This window comes from Chanodichthys erythropterus, chromosome 20 (assembly GCF_024489055.1).
Source record: "Chanodichthys erythropterus isolate Z2021 chromosome 20, ASM2448905v1, whole genome shotgun sequence".
NCBI classification, from domain to species: domain Eukaryota; kingdom Metazoa; phylum Chordata; class Actinopteri; order Cypriniformes; family Xenocyprididae; genus Chanodichthys; species Chanodichthys erythropterus.
Genome location: NC_090240.1, coordinates 30,831,096 through 30,848,400, shown reverse-complemented (window position 1 = coordinate 30,848,400; position 17,305 = coordinate 30,831,096). Strand labels below are relative to the sequence as shown.

At 35.8% G+C, this 17,305-nt stretch overlaps 2 protein-coding genes across 5 annotated transcripts; one reads left to right on the top strand and one right to left on the bottom strand.

The window, feature by feature from the left end:
• Nucleotides 1–707: 707 nt before the first annotated feature.
• On the bottom strand, nucleotides 708–12,049 carry ccnt1 (cyclin T1). Of its 4 annotated transcripts, XM_067370597.1 has the most exons (9): nucleotides 11,845–12,049; nucleotides 10,661–10,742; nucleotides 10,439–10,567; nucleotides 8,774–8,834; nucleotides 5,692–5,754; nucleotides 5,532–5,577; nucleotides 5,033–5,196; nucleotides 4,619–4,689; nucleotides 708–3,953 (listed from the first exon to the last, which is right to left on the bottom strand). In XM_067370597.1, the coding sequence occupies exons 1-9, from the start codon at nucleotides 12,012–12,014 to the stop codon at nucleotides 2,694–2,696; spliced, it is 2,046 nt and encodes a 681-aa protein (XP_067226698.1). In that variant the 5' UTR covers nucleotides 12,015–12,049; the 3' UTR covers nucleotides 708–2,693. The 4 variants fall into 4 exon arrangements, with proteins under 4 accessions (XP_067226698.1, XP_067226697.1, XP_067226696.1 ...); XM_067370596.1 differs by having other exon boundaries at nucleotides 10,439–10,742; XM_067370595.1 differs by having other exon boundaries at nucleotides 5,532–5,754.
• Nucleotides 12,050–12,796: 747 nt separating this feature from the next.
• On the top strand, nucleotides 12,797–16,815 carry tmem18 (transmembrane protein 18). Its single transcript, XM_067371650.1, has 5 exons — nucleotides 12,797–12,948; nucleotides 13,121–13,238; nucleotides 16,025–16,079; nucleotides 16,164–16,257; nucleotides 16,383–16,815. The coding sequence occupies exons 1-5, from the start codon at nucleotides 12,856–12,858 to the stop codon at nucleotides 16,479–16,481; spliced, it is 459 nt and encodes a 152-aa protein (XP_067227751.1). The 5' UTR covers nucleotides 12,797–12,855; the 3' UTR covers nucleotides 16,482–16,815.
• Nucleotides 16,816–17,305: the final 490 nt, after the last annotated feature.

Genomic DNA, 17,305 nt, shown 5'->3' with positions numbered 1-17,305 from the left:
AATGCAAACCTTAACTTCTGACAAGAAACACCCCAACAATTCAATTCAAAACCTGAGAGTTCATGTGGTACCACTAAAACACAGAAAACAGTATATACATTTGATAAAACGCTATATTCTTGAGAATGGAGGTACATAGAAAATACAGTGGTGACATGAATTGCATTAGACCCACAAAAAGCCTTCTCTTCAGTCTTACTGAACCAGACTAAACACCAGCAAACACAAAACTAAAACATGGTAAACCTTCAAACTCTACTTGGAAATGATAAAACAGGGACAGGAAATGAGGAGTGCATCATATAGGGAATATATGCTAAAACTGTGAAAACAGATCTATTATAGCTTATAGTGTCTTTCAGATAATTTCACAATATTCCTGACATGTTCCTCATCCTCAACAGGCACAATCAGGAAATGGGTAAAGTATGGAGGAATCCCTGCTAACATCTCAATAAAGGAACGCAACATTTGTTAAAGTAAAATTTACTCTGACAGTAGAAACTCAATTTCATGCTTCCATTTTTTTTTCTGTAAAATGATCAATGAAAGTCATGCCATTTAATCAGAGGAGGACAGTTACAGACAATCTGATCCATTTAGTAATCTGCATTATTGTGCTATTAACGGCATACAAAAACATGATCAAGCAAGATATGAATATGGAGACAATATTGTTAAAGGTACAAACCAATTGGCTCAAAAAATACAATTCCCCATCAGATTTTAATGCTCACTGCAGCATTCATGCAAGATTTCGTGAATCAGGATTGGATGGCTTATCATTATCACTCCCAAACACCAAAACGACCTTGACACAGTTATACGTAATGCTGCCTTCACGCCATGTCGTAATTACCGTATAGTCTCAAAATGACAACATGTGACATTCTATTCAGAGCTGTTCATGTCCTCGGACTGGGAATTATGCATTTCTGTGGCAACATTATAAATGCCTAAAGGTGGTACAACAGTCATAGAGCTTACTCTTACTCTCTACGAGGTCATGAATGCTTTTTACAAGTTGAAATCTAGTAATTACGGTTATTACAACATGGCATGAACGCAACTTAAACAAAAAAGGAGGTATTACAACAAAAAAAATGAGTGGTCAGCATGCTCATCGTTCAATCTAGAAGTGCTGATTTGAGTGTTTAAACAGAGACGGATAAATATAAACCTAACAGATCTTAAAATGGACAGCATATTTAAAGAGATAGTTCATCCAAACATGAAGATATTTTGAAGAATGATGAGGTCCGAAAAACAGTGGACCCTGTTGACTATTATTGGAACAGACAAAATATCTTCTTTGTGTTCTACTGAAGAAAATCATAAAGTTTGGCTGAGTAAATGACAGAATATTGTTTTACTTGGGTGAACTATCCCTTTAATATGAGGTAAAAAAGGGTATGATGGACAAAAGTACCACCAGTTCAATGAGAATCATTCATAAATGCAGACAGAATGAATTTATGCAATTTGTTTGTTAACCAATATTTGCATGGCCCACCATGTCATACTGTTGTCATTCTTTCAACCAAAGCATGAAAAAAACATTAGTTCAACTGAAAATTGGTGGAAAGATGTTTTTATCAGATTGTACTTTTGTCCATCACAGATTCACTCAAGACTAAGGGCCATTTACAAGTCAGTTACATCATAATATGACAAATAGCCCATATCCGACACCATTTGGGCTTGTGTTAACAAACAGAAATAAAAGATGAAACGAGTACAAGCTGGTATATACTGTTGTGTATAGTGTATTATAAATGAGCGTGATATTCTACAACCATTTAAAACAATGACTGCATCTGACTCTGAATCGTAGGCCTACCGAACATACTTTCCCAAATTAGGCATATTCTTGTTTTTTGGGAAAGAAATGTAAAAAATAATTTGCGTCAATTTTCAGTCATATACAGAATACAAAGCTGAAAGTTACAAACAAACAAAAAAAAAAAAAGACCACAAATATTTACCAAACAAAATCAAAATATTACTTCAGTTACTACTACTCGTATATTAGAAACATACATTTTGATGCAATTATTGGGGATTCGTATGTTCATTCTCAAAACATACATGACGTATCAAGTAAATACAGACTGTGAAGCAGGTTACAACAGTATAAAAATAAAATCCAGATATCACCTGATGCATTCAAGCAACGACTGCTAATAACTATGGTTTTAAAAGGCTAATAATAAATACCATAATCAATAAAAAAGACACATATATTGTTAGCAAGACTTAAATCCATACATAAACCAAAAACATTTTCCTTTTTGCATTCAAGGTTACACTTTTTAAAGAGGACAGTAGGTCCCTCTCATTCAGTAATACATACCCTTAATTCCATTATGCTTTTCTGTTAGCGCTGATATAAAACTGAGTGACATCAAAAATAGTATGTACAATTTTTTTTTCAATAAATAACATTTTTTGCCTTTTTTTTTGCAATATTTTGTTCTATTTTAACATTATTGCCACAGATGGGTGTTGTGAACACACTCGCTCGCACACAATCACACAGAACGATACAGGTACATTTTTTGCCTTACATTACTCTGCTGTCAAACTCAACATCACAGAAAGTTGGACGCATGAAAGGAACCCAGGATTCCCAAGACGACTGTTCTGATCAGCGTAAGTGGATGGGTTAAGTGAGGGGAGGGGGATGAAGGGGTTTATTTGGGCAATGGCGGCAGAGGTGGAGGTGGTTCTGAGGGTAAAGGTGGTGGCTGGGTTCCTCCGCGAGCGCTACTGCTATACCGGTACTCTCCGTACTGAGAGCGATAGTCAAATATCTGAGGTTGCGCCGGCTGCACCCCCTGTGCGCTGAGCAGCGAGTTCAACATGTCAAATGTGTCCTGATACTCGTTGGACTGGCCGGCCGTATTGTGGCCGTTCGTGTCGGCTTTGTCCGCCTTGGAGTGCGAGTAGTTTCCCTGATGGTGCGAGAGGCCCAGCGAGGGAAGGATGTCAGCCCCGTGACCCACCGCGTGGGAGGGCACTCCAGGAAGCGTTGACAACTGAAATGAGTTTCTGGACGATTTGCTGACTTTCGAGGGGTGGGTGCCGGTGGAAGGATCCATCAAGTGGGTCCTTTTTCGAGACGACGATGACGAAGAAGAGCTCGTTCGCACAGAGTCACCAGGGACCTTTTTGCTACTTCCTGAGGTGCTGGCAGAACTTGAGTGTTTTTGTGCAGAGGATGAGGAAGACGATGCCGATAAAGCGCCGGTGGTGGAAGAGGAGGAGTGGTGGTGGTGATGGTGATGATGGTGGTGGTGGTTGGACCGCTCTCTGTGCTTCTCACGACTTTTCCCGTCTTCTCCGGACCCACTTCGCCTTTCTGGAACTCGAATCCGCACTTTAATGTCCTGCTCGGATCCACGACTGCTGCCACTGCTGCTGTGCCCGCCGCCGTCTGACTGGCCTCGCGCGGGTAAGCGCATCTTTAAGGAACTGCGTTCCGATCGCTCATCCAGTGGGATCTTCAGGACGATAGGTGAAGGGTTGCTCAGGTCTGAGGAACCAGAGCTGGACTGCTGGTGGTGATGGTGCTTCTCTTTCCTCTGCTGGTTCATAAGGGCCTGTGCGGCAGTGGCGTATCCCTGTTTCACGCTTGCCTCCATGTTCTCCAACTTCCGCTTCTGTGCAGCCAGTTCATCCGCGTGCTTTGCCCGATACTCGCTCAGAGACACCTTAGCAGGCGCGTGGAGCTCGTTGGCAATGGGCTGCTCCTTGCCGGAAGGCTGCCAGTGTTGGGATGAGGCTGCAGCACTGTGGTCGTCTGCTGAGGAGTCCATGGAGGAACCGGAGGGAGGGGCGGAGAGGCTCATCAGTCCGGCCAACGTGCTGTCGGACGATGCCATAGAGATCATGTTCATAATGGCTTCTTCACCATCTTGCACCTTTGATTTCTTGGCAGTTTGACCTGCAGCCTGAAACACAAGAAAAAAAAGATTATGAGGATGCAATTTGGATGGTCAGAACACAGAACCATTCAAACATTTGGGGTACATTTTTTTTTTTGCATTCTGCAAGGATGCATTAAATTGGATCAGTGATCAGATTTGACATTTATGTTACAAAAGATTTCTATTTTAAATAAATGCTGTTCTTTTGAACTTTCTATTCATTAAAGAATTCTGAAAATTGAACCAGTTTCCACAAAAATATTAAGCAGCACAATTGTTTTCAACATTGATAATAATGTTCCAAATCAGCATATTAGAATGATTTCTGAAGGATCATGTGACACTGAAGACTGGAGTAATGATGCTGAAAATTCTGCTTTGCATCACAGGAATAAATTTCATTTTAAAATATATTTACATAGAAAACAGTTATTTTAAATTGTAATAATATTTCACAAATTACTGTTTTCACTGTGTTTGATCAAAAGCAGCCTTGGTGAGCATCGGAGACTTCTTTTCAAAAACATTAAAAAACTTAACGAAAGTGTGTAAAAACGGACACTTGGTTTGATACCTAATGCAATGTAAATTAAGTATTTTTATCTGTCTTTTAAGTGGCTAAATATTTTGTGGGCCCACTGTATTTGCAGTTATCCAGATATAAATAAAATGTAGGCAAACTGACTTACTTTCCAGTTTCTGATGCGTTTCAAGCGGCTGGGCGTCTTCTCCAAGATCTGCAGGAACTCATGAGTGAGCTCTGAGAAATCAATATCAAAATCTTTAGGACTTGGGGCAAAAATCACACATTACTTGAGAAATGCATTAAATGGCAATATAGTTTCTTGTAGCGGCTAAAACCCCAAAATTTAGTCTAATGTTACACTGAAGTTTGGTTACTAACTGAAAATCTTAGAAAAACTGCCTTTAAATGTAAACTTAACTAAATAAACCACATAGCTTTAAACAATGAAACACTGAACAGGAATGTGATCGCATACTTTTTCAGATCTCTAGAATGAAACTTTCTTTCTCTTAAAAATATAACCACCATTTCAAAAGTAAATCACTTGAAAAGACATGCAACAGCTACATTTACATACCATCCAACAGCTCAAGGGTCACTGTGGGGTCAACATACTCCCACCAGTGTTTGCCGTCTGTGGAAACCGGAATCTCCCAGTTGGACCATTTACAGGCCAAATGAATACAAACACAAGCTACAATGGGAGGACTGTACTGCAGGCAGAATGTAGTCAAGTGAAGACTGCAGCAATGAGATCACCCAGAGATACCAAAAACACAGGAGAAGAGACAAATATTTGTTAGAAACCATTTATTACTGTTGTTAAACTACAGTAACCACTGTTCAAAAGTTTGGGGTCACTAAGATTTTTTTAAAGAAACGTATGTAATGTTACAAAATATTTGTATTTCAAATAAATCAGTCAATTAAAAAAATGAAGACTGCATTTGACATTACTCTAGATACTTGGATTAAAGACTGATGTAACTGTAACCTCACACAGTTCTGGTAGTTTACACAGAGAAAACTTCTACACAAGTAATGCTATCTGAGCACGGTCTTGAAAAACAACATACCTGTTTGTTGCCATGAAATATGAGGTTTGAGCCAAATCCTTACTCGCTGGAACAAAAGGAAAGCTCGTGATCAGACGTGAAATCTGTGAGCTTGGTGGGCTAGAAGTACTCATTACCGAGCAATACGAAGGACAGTTTACAGTGAGCAGCTGGTTCTCACCTCGCACAAGCTGAGTACACTTGACAACATGTGTATGGGGATGATCAATGGTGATCTCAAAAGCTGAAGGGAAGAGAGGAGATGAGAGAGAGATTTTTAGTTTTTCACTTGTACTGCAATGAAGTGCTTCCCCCACACACAACATACACGATGAGTGAGTGAATCACAAACATGGGTCTTCCTGTGCTTGACTGCAGAGATATCTTTGAGCCAAGCTCCTTGCAAGTGGCCTGTAGGGGCGATTTGGTTATAGTCAAAGTTTTCAAACAAATTACCATTATGGGCATCAGAACAGAATTTTCCAAAGCGGAGGACTGCAAAGTAGGACACAGACGATGGTTTACCTAAGGGTTATGTAGTAGTAGATAACATTACCAGTGAAATCTCCTGATTTAATATGATATGCTATTCATATAAACAATTTAAAGTAGAACAATGAGAAAGTCAAAAAAAAAAAAAATGAAAAGATGAATTATGGTTGGTATTTTTATTGTCATGAATATTGTTTAATATTAACCACATAAGGCAGGATTATTGGACTGTATTTACACTGCAAGATTTTTTTTTTTGTCCTACCTTGTGTGGTTATGTTAATATACAGTGAGGAAAATAATTATTTGATCCCCTGCTGATTTTGTGAGTTTCCCCACTTACAAAGAAACGAAGGGTCTATAATCTTTATGATAGTTTCATTTTAATGGCTAGAGACAGAATATTAACCAAAAAAAGTCCAGAAAAACAAATTAGATAAAGGTTATAAATTGATTTGCATTTCAGTGAGTGAAATAAGTATTTGATCCCCAAGCAAAACATGACTTAGTACTTGGTGGAGAAATCCATTTTGGTAAAACGTTTCTTGAAGTTGGTCACCTGGTCACATCTCAGGAGGGATTTTGGTCCACTCCTCTTTACAGATCCTCTCTAAATCCATAAGGTTTCTTGGCTGTTTCTTGGCAACTTGAAGTTTCAGCTCCCGCCACAGATTTTCTATAGATTTAAGGTCTGGAGACTGGCTAGGCCACTCCATAACCTTAATGTGGTTCTTCTTGAGCCACTCCTTTGTTCCCTTGGTTGTATGTTTTGGGTCATTGTCATGCTGGAAGACCCATCCATGACCCATCTTCAGTGTTCTGGCTGAGGGAAGGAGGTTCTTGTCCAAGATTTTACGGTACATGGGCCCAGTCCATCAGCCCCTCAATTCAGTAAAGTCATCCTGTAACCTTAACAAAGAAACAGCCCCAAAGCATAAAGATTCCACCTCTGTGCTTGACTGTAGGGATGGTGTTCTTGGGGTCATAATCACACAGCAAGATTTCAATCCATTGTGGCGTAGTGTGTTACCAATTGTTTGCTAGGTGACTGTTGTCCCGAATGTCTTGAGATAATTAACAACCAAATCCCGTGTAGTTCTGGGTTGATCTTTCATAGATCTCCAGACTGAGGGCGATTGATGGTTATCTTGCATTGCTTCCATTTCCAAATAATCGCACCAACAATTGTCTCCTTCTCGCTGAGCTTCTTGCTGATGGTCTTGTAGCCCAGTCCAGCCTTGTGCAGGTATACAATCTTGTCCCGGATGTCTTTTGGCAGCTCTTTGGTCTTGCCCATGGTGGCGGAGAGGTTGGAATGGAAGATACAGATTCTGTGGACAGGTTTCTTTTTTACACCTAACAAGCTGACATTAGGAGTACTTTCTTAAAGTGACAGGACTAATCTGTGTTCCACATGGGCACATAACTAATCTATAGGAGGCAGAATTCTTGCTGGTTGGTATGCGATCAAATACTTATTCCACGCAATCAAATGCTAATCAATTTATAATCTTTATATGTGTTTTTTTTCTGGATTTTTGGTAGATAATCTGTCTATCAGTTAAAATAAACATACCATAAAAATTATAGACCCTTCATTTCTTTGTAAGTAGGCAAACTTACAAAATCAGCAGGGGATCAAATAATATAAAAATATTTTTTTTTTCCAATGTAATTTTATCAAATATAATGTGTGTATATATTAGGGCTGCCCTCGACTAATGATTTTTCTAGTCAACTAATAGTTGTTCATTTAAGCCATTAGTTGACTAATCGCACGTTTATATTGATTTCTTTAAAAGTAGAGATTTCTATAGATAGCCTATACTCTGAGTTTCGGTTCATTTATGTGACATGCTGCAGTTCAGGAAGATCGAGATGGCAGAAAGCACATCCTGATTGTTTTCTTAATTTTACAAAAGCACAATGTTTTGATGTTATTGTGAGTGTACACAAATAAAGGTAAATCCTGTAGTTCTGAATGATGCACTACGCTTAACTGTATGAACAAAAATTATGGAGTATTTTAGGTTGAAAAAAATGCAAGTGATTGCGCCGGTGCCTCCATGTCTTTCAGTAAGTGCACTATACTTCAGGTTAACAGGAGAAGGTAACTTTATCTAGGTTAACTTTAGAGCGAGCAGGCATGCAAAGTTGCTACTACTTACATTTCAAATAACAAGCCACGTTTGAGGTTGATGAATGATAGGCGAACGTTTGGATTTCCTGCCCAACTATAATTACCACAAGGACCCGCCTGCCTCTCACGGACGGCGTGACTTTGCCACTGCCTGTGGATTTTTGTTTTCGCCGATAATATAATTTTGGTTGACTTTGCATCTTCTCATCCACTAACGTTTAGTCGACTATTAAGGGGCAGCCCTAGTATATATATTGCAAAAATAAAAAATATCATACAAGTATATTAATACTTTGCCAAGTATGCATTCAAGGGGACTGAGGTTGGTACTGCAGAAAGAATGGTACAGTTGCATGTTTTTTATTAGGTACCAGTACATCCCTAATGTAGTAAAGATTATATTAGGATCAGCACACAAAATTGACAGCATCGCACACACAGGAAGGTGCACTGCCAGATTGACATGGAAATAGAAATTAAAAAGGTGAGAGTAGTAATGGCTCTTAATTATGAGCTTGTAATAGTCCTGTCGACTCCTGGAAATTAGCAGTGATTGAGAATAAATGTGGTTATTTGATGCATCTCTCTAGTATGGTGATTCACTGACCCATTCTTGCCCTTCCAAACTTACCCAGGGTCTGGAGTATAATGCTCTCAAGAATGACCAGGTCTTGGGCTTGTTGCAGGTATGTCTGAGATTGAGAGGACAGGCAGGTTACTCACATGGTCTCTTGGTCATGGACTACACGTTTACTCGCTCTCATCAAATTATGATGACCCTCTTTTTGCGCCAAGCCAATCAGCACCTTATCATACAAACTATGCCCCTTCAATTCATCAACATATGACAGTGAGAGGCTTATGAATAACACTAACACAACAGATAAAGACTGAAGAAAGAGGATTAAACATATCCAACCTAAGAGAAAAAAATTTAGATCATTTAGATTGAAAATAAAAAAATACAAATAAAAAACTGTGGGTTCAACAACCTGTTCAAAAGAAAAGCAATGTTATGTCCGATGTTGTGGTTCTGTTGCTTGTGATTAATTTGGTATTTTAGATTAGTAGGGCTGGGTATTGACACAAATTTCATGATTCGGTTCGATTTTGATTCACAAGCTCGCAGTTCGATTCTGATTGCAATTCGATAGCGATTAAATATATTACTATAGTATTAAAGGTTAAAATTTAAATTTGTATAGACTGTTTACATTTATATTACACCAAGGAAAGTTTACATAATATTAATGTTATAAAAACATTTTAATGACATAATTGTTTCTACTATTTTTTTTAAATACTGTATATACATTTAAATGATGGCTATCATTATATATTGATGAGCAGGTTAAGTAAAAATACAATGAATATGCAATATAGTGCATATATATATATTTTGCAAGATGCTGCTCTTTTTTTCTATTTGCCTATTGCATTTTTTAGCTGACTAATGAGTTTTTGGACATTGAATGGCTTTTCTGAGGTAAATGTAACATTACATGACATTACATTGTTTACAAGCTGTTTTATTGATGCATTTCCGCGGTTGAAACACCGATTAAGCGATTACACGAGACATGATATGCATTTCGGTAAGTTGTACTGTATCTTTCAGCATACCTTCTGATGTTCATTAATGTTTATTTCATGCTGTAACGAAGTAAAGAGGAAGAAATGATCGCTCTGAGATCTGTCACACCACATTAATAAGCAGCAAAATGGTATTAATTGATTGGATTTTGTAATTAAATTGACACAATTTGAAAGCTAAGACTTTGTTTCTTATCAAAGCACAAAGCTTATTGTGATTTATTGGATGGGAGGCACGCTACAAGGTTTTGTTTATTCATCAACTGAAAACAGCATAGAAAAAAAAAGATTCTTGGGATCAGTTCATCCAAAAAGAATCGATTAAAATCGAGAAATCGATATTTTTAACCCAGCCCTGGTTGATACAAACATCATTGATCTGATATGAGTTAAAAAAAACTAGTGAAGAATTTTTGTCAGGCTAAATAATTAGGGGGTAAAAAATATAGTTAAATTTACAAAAAAGTTGGGTATAAAAACAAAACTGAAAATCCACTATTCATCAAGGACTCTGGAAAAAAAAAATTAAGAAATAGTTCACTCAAAAAACTGAAAATTCTGTCATTTTCATTTTGGGTGAACTACTCCTTTAAATAAAAAATATTGCTGCAAAAGAACTTATTCCCTAATAAGTTACATTTAAACAAAGCATGACTCACAGATGGTTTAAAGGCCATCTGACATAGATACTATCAGTACTTACATCACTCCTGGTGTCTGGAGACGGGTCCTGAGGATTGAGACACGCATGGGTCACCTTAATCACATGCTCCAGCTTGCGGGGCTGTTCCTCCACCTTCGCAGCTAAAAAGAGAGCTGCAGGAGCAATCACCTGTGCAACATATGACATTAAAAAAGAGGTTAAATTCCTGTCCAATTCATATGAACGTTTAGCAAAAAGCTTGTCGAAGGATAAGGCACACACATTTCGGTGGAAGCGGGTAAAGGACTGGATCATGTAGAACCGATGCATATACACAATGGCAGTGTTAATTGTGAGTTGTGACCTGATCATCCAAAGTTAAGGATTGGAAAAATAAAAGCATTTAAAATCACCATGAAATAAAAAAATGCATATTTCTTAATGCATTTATCTGTGCACATCTTTTGTTAATTCTTGTACCCTTGTAATCTTTCAACAACAAAATAGCTACATCCTTCAGCAACATCTCTGATGATGCATTTACTGGCGTGAGGGCGGGGCAACCTGTCACTCACATGACATCACAGCAATAGCAAACCACAACCATCCAATCAAGTCCCGCCCTACATTTTTTCTTGTTGCAGAAGCAGTTTCACTTGGATATACATCACAACAGGGAAGAAAAGACTACTGAAACTTCAGTTTCATGTCAAAACATCACATCTGCTCAAATCAACAAACTCGGTATTTCATCAGGGTCATAACCACGAAAGAAGGGCACGTCCAACCAAATTTCTAGACTGATATGGGTTTGTCATTCACATTATTTGCATTCAATTCTTGTATTTTAATTAATTAGAGGTACTACCATTTCATTTTATACACATTAGCACCATTATTCAAATACTGAAAGTGAAAGCACCCATTCCTGGTTGCAAATTGAAAAATTTAATTTAACTGCTTTCCATTAATCGAAGGAATGTACATTATTAACCTAAAATAAATCAGGACAACTCATATTATCTACTGTATGTTGTGTTACTGTATCAGAACTTCTCCCCGACAGGGCAAATCAAGAGATGTTTAATTGCAATACTAACAGATTTTTTTGGAATGGCATAAACAACATATAAGTCGAATACTGGAGTGTAAACAAATGATGTAATGAAGAAAATCGTGGAAAATGAAGAGTGGGAATAGCAATGACACCGGCTGCGCTATTGTTCAGTAGGAGAGAAACCTCAAGCTAGGCCCTGAGGCCTAAACTAAACCCCAAAAAACACAAAAACTGGGACATAAATCGTTTATTCGAATCCCCTTAATTCGCCAGTTTCACAATACAAAATGTGTGTTTATTTGTAGACCTGTTTCAGGTCATTATAACGTTTAAACTCAACACCACACAAGCCGCCCAAACCGGCGTCAGCAGCTACCGAGAACGACGCCTCACAAACTGAAAAAGATACACGTTGAGCCGCTGTCCCATGTCCTGCAGCAGGTTAGCAGCTTGCTGTCGGTACGAGAGCTCTTTGTCGGGATCAAGTCCCGCTCGGCGAGAAGGGCTGTTTTCGATTTGTTCGCGCGTGAAGTACCATTTATTGTTATTTAGCGAAGGCGAAGGGAACGTAGCCGCCATTACTGAGAAGGACAATGTTTTAAAACCTCTCTGCGTCACAGGAAGCGCGTCATTGCTGGCTGGAATTCGACTGCGGTGTGGTTCGACTTTAACCCGTTCAAACCAAAGACTGTAAAAAAAGATCAAACTTCATTTATATTCTAAATGCAGCCATAAATTATAATTAATAATAATAATAATAATAATAATAGTAATCAAGTTTAATAGTTATTTGCAATTACCATCCAGATATAAGGATGCTATTTCAAGAAATAAATTATAGATTATTATTATTATTAATAAATAGGTTCAAGTTGGTTTTAACAAATCAAATGCTTTTCTTAAAAAATAAAATTATAAAATTTGTGCATAAAATGACCTGTCTGTGAGCTCCACTTGCTAGGACTATTGAAAATCTATTTTTTATATTGTCTAATTTGAACATCTGCTGTAACGTTTTATAAATATGATAATCATATTCATATACATTCTTGCCATCTAAGATCTGATTTTTTTGTTAATATTTGTAAGTAGGCTTGTCTGCAAAATAAAGGTCTGCAGAGAACTTTTATTTTGACATGTCCGTTCCTTCTTACACGTCTTCTTTTTGTTCGTTTTAAATCGATGCGGGAATTTAAAACATTCTATTTTATTTCAATATAAAAATGTAGTATAATCGTATTTGAAAATAAATATTAAGTATTTAATGTTAATGTATCTGCTCTCAGCATCAACTTCATGTTTAAGAAGCGTAATAGCGCCATCCATTGGTGAACTGCAGGTTGTGTCTCGAGAGAAAGACAATGACGAATGCGGAAGTGTTTATGTTGTATGTTGGTTTAGTGGCTTGTAGTGAAACAAAATGACGGAGTCCAAAGCTAAAAATATTAGTGCCATTCCAATCGATGGATTCAGCAATGTTCGTATCACATCATTATGGAGCTTTCTACAGTCTGTAAGTTTACAGCAACATTTAATTCTCTTTGACATAAAGCTAATCGAGACTTTTGTCGGTATTTTTCTGTACATCTAACGCCACGTGGATTAAATAAAGAAAACGGTTTTTGTTTTTTGTTTTACTTTAGGAAGAACAAGTCATAATAATCATGTATTAATCTTGTCTCCAGGTTGACTGGTCTGAGCCCTGGCTGATTTGTCTGCTGGCCTTCCATGTCTTTTGTTTTGCTTTCACCATCCTGTCCTGCAAATACTACCGCATTCAGATCTGTCATTTTCTCTTGATGGGTGAGTTTTTGCTATAGTTGAGTTTTTTTCTACAAAAATTAACTTTCCAAAAAGATGACAAGACAACAAATAGCTCAGACAAGATGTGTTTTGTGAATTTTGTGTGATTAGATTGTGAAAGCACCCTTAAATATTATTTATTTAATTATGTTAAGTATTTACTTATATAGGCTATATATATATGGATAGAGGATTAGGGCGAAGCAATAATAAAAAAATAAAACCATCTCGAGATTAAAGTTGTTAAATTTCGAGAAAAAAGTTGAAATAAAATGTTGAGAATAAACTCGTTGAATTACGAGAAAAAACTCGTTAAATTTCGAGAAAAAAGTTGAAATAAAATGTTGAGAATAAACTCGTTAAATTACGAGAAAAAACTTAAATTTCGAGAAAAAAGTTGAAATAAAATGTTGAGAATAAACTCGTTAAATTACGAGAAAAAAATCGTTAAATTTCGAGAAAAAAGTTGAAATAAAATGTTGAGAAAAAACTCGTTAAATTACGAGAAAAAACTTTAAATTTTCATAATTTAATGACAGGACGTTAAATTACGAATTTGTTCTCATAATTCAATGACTTTTTTCTCCTAATTTAATAACTTTAATCTCATAATTTAATGACTTTATTCTCAACAATTTATCTCGACTTTTTTCTCGAAATGTAACGATTTTTTTCTCGTAATTTAACGAGTTTATTCTCGAAATTTAACAACTTTAATCTCGAGATTGTTTTATTTTTTTATTATTGCTTGGCCCTAATCCTCTTCCATGTACAGTACAGACCAAAAGTTTGGAACCACTAAGATTTTTAATGTTTTTAAAAGAATTTTCGTCTGCTCACCAAGGCTACATTTATTTAATTAAAAATACAGTAAAAACAGTAATATTGTGAAATATTATTACAATTTAAAATAACTGTGTACTATTTAAATATATTTGACAAAGTAATTTATTCCTGTGATGCAAAGCTGAATTTTCAGCATCGTTGCTCCAGTCTTCAGTGTCACATGATCCTTCAGAAATCATTCTAATATGCTGATTTGCTGCTCAATAAACATATGATTATTTTCAATGTTGAAAACAGTTGTGTACTTTTTTTTTAGGATTCCTTGATGAATAGAAAGTTTAAAAGAACAGCATTTATCTGAAATACAAAGCTTCTGTAGCATTATACACTACCGTTCAACAGTTTGGGGTCAGTAAGAATTTTTATTTTTATTTTTTTGAAAAGAAATTAAAGAAATTATACTTTTATTCATCAAGGATGCATTAAATCAATCAAAAGTGGCAGTAAAGACATTTATAATGTTACAAAAGATTAGATTTCAGATAAACACTGTTCTTTTGAACTTTCTATTCATCGAATAATCCTGAAAAAAAATATTGTACACAAATATTTTGTACAATTGTACACATTAAATGTTTCTTGAGCAGCAGATCATCATATTAGAATGATTTCTGAAGGATCATGTGACACTGAAGACTGGAGTAACGATGCTGAAAATTCAGCTTTGCATCACTGGAATAAATTACTTTGTCAAATATATTCAAATAGAAAACAGTTATTTTAAATTGTAATAATATTTCACAATATTACTGTTTTTACTGTATTTTTATTTAAATAAATGTAGCCTTGGTGAGCAGAAGAAACTTCTTTTAAAAACATTAAAAATCTTAGTGGTTCCAAACTTTTAGTCTGTACTGTGTGTGTGTGTATATATATATATATAATATACTAGATTTTAGATTTCTCTATTTATATATATATACCGATACTAGATTTCTCCACCAATAGCCGATTATTCAGAGTGATATCTGCTTATACCGATCGTTTGAAATTATAATTCATTCTTTTGAATGAATTATAATTTCATTATAATTAATAATTAATCATTATATTTTTAATTATTATTTTTTGAAAGAAATGCAAATAACTATTCTCTCCATTTCATCAACTTGTTTCAGAGTAACAGGTATCAGTTATAAACAAACACATTACTAAAATTAATATTAGCACATTAACTAAATTCTGAAGATTAAATTAATATTTCTTAACTTTCTGAGTGTTACTAATTCATATAATTAATATTAATATTGAACATCAAACTGGTTTCTTAGCATTTTATTTACACAAAGCCCAAATTCAGTGCATTTTCCTGCCCTCTTTTGATATCGGCCTTGACTATGGCTGTGTTTAAAATATCAGCCGATAGTGTGAAAATTTGCTTATCAGTGCATCTCTAATATATATTAAGTCGCTATAGATTGTGTCCTCTCCAGTGTTGGGAAAATTACTCTAAAAAAGTAATTACTAGCTACTAACTACATCTTCAACAGTGTAACTAGATTATTGTACCAATTACTCTCTCTAAAAAGTATTGAATTACTTATTACTAATCACTTTCTAAATCCCATATCAACTTCAACCAGTTGAACAATACAAGGACCGACACAAAACTGCACTTTTGATTCTTTCAAATAAACAATATACATTTGCATAAATTATTCTTGAAGTGACCAAAGTATTTAAAGGGAGAATGTTACATTAAAAACATACATTTTAACATTACATTTTGATGTTAATTCCTCTAATCTTATATATAGAATTGTTCTATAGTCTATACAGTATTTCATGCAAATATCAGAAGTAACTGTAGTCAAATTACAGAAAAATTAAGGGTAATCCCTTACTTTATTTTTCAAGGGAAAAGGAATTAAACTACAGTAATAAGATTATGAATTACACCCAACACTGATCAACAGATAACAGTGTTTCATGTTTTGCAGTCACAATGGTTTACAGTGCAGAATACCTAAATGAGATGGCAGCCATGAATTGGAGGTAGATAATTATACACCCACCACAACCCACTGACATAATGTTATGCATTTTGTTATACTGAATGTGTCTGTATTTTGTTTTTAGGTCTTTTTCAAAGTTCCAATACTTTGATTCCAAAGGAATGTTCATATCACTAGTATACTCTGTCCCGCTCTTGCTCAACACTATTATTATCGTGGTAAGGTTTTCCCTTTAGAATATTCTTCTTCATATATAATACTACAATATGCATCTCATCTTATTACGTTTACAGAGTATGTTCAAGATTTTGCCCTTGCTTTAAATTCACTCTCTGTGTTTTAGGCTGTGTGGGTATGGAGGACCTTCTCAACCATGACAGAATTGAAGATTCTGCAGTTAAAGAGAAAAGCTGCCAGAGAGAACCACAAGAAAACCGAATAGAAGACATGCACCATTTCCTAATGTTATAAAGTCCAGAGGTGGAGGGCACATATGGGGTGAAAATAAGTTGTGGTGAAGGTTCTTAAGTGTTTATTTCGGATTGCTGATGGACGATTACTTCACCTGCTAGCAACAGCTCCATGGAACATGTTCTTCTGAAAAAACCTATTGGACAAAGCCATCAACTGTATTATGCAACTGCTTTGTGTACATATTAATAGATCATTCCAGAGCTTGGTATTGCTTATTTGTTTATTATTAACATTGAATGAATTCTATAAAACTCCCTGTTTTATTCCCTGTAAATTGTGTATTTATGGCAATAAACTGAATGTTGTTGTTTTTTATAGAAATCATTGTTTGTTTTTGGATGTTACCACTGCATCTGATGCAGAAAATGTATTTAAACCTTGAAATAAACAGTTTTTTAGGATTTCTTTTACATTCAAATAGTTAACTTTCAATTTAAAATGTTTTCAGTTAGTAAATATGAAAAGAATATTCTCAGTGAAATACCTTCTTTTAACCAGTAGATGGGGCAGTACACCAATTCCCCAGGGTTTTGCAAGTGTGGGTATCTGCAGGTTGGAGTAATGGGCGTGCTGAAAGGTCTTTACAATTGGTTGTGAAAGCTGTCTATCAGGGTGTGAGGTAGGTTTAGTTTCTGTTGTAGCATTTCTTATTTCAGCATGCCTACAAACTGCAAATATCCCTGTTTTGTGTAGTCCATAAATGTTGCAATGCACCAAATTTGGATTATTATAGGCATATTTGAAGAGTTCAGGATGATGCATTTTTTGAGCAGATGCTCAAAATGCAAAGCT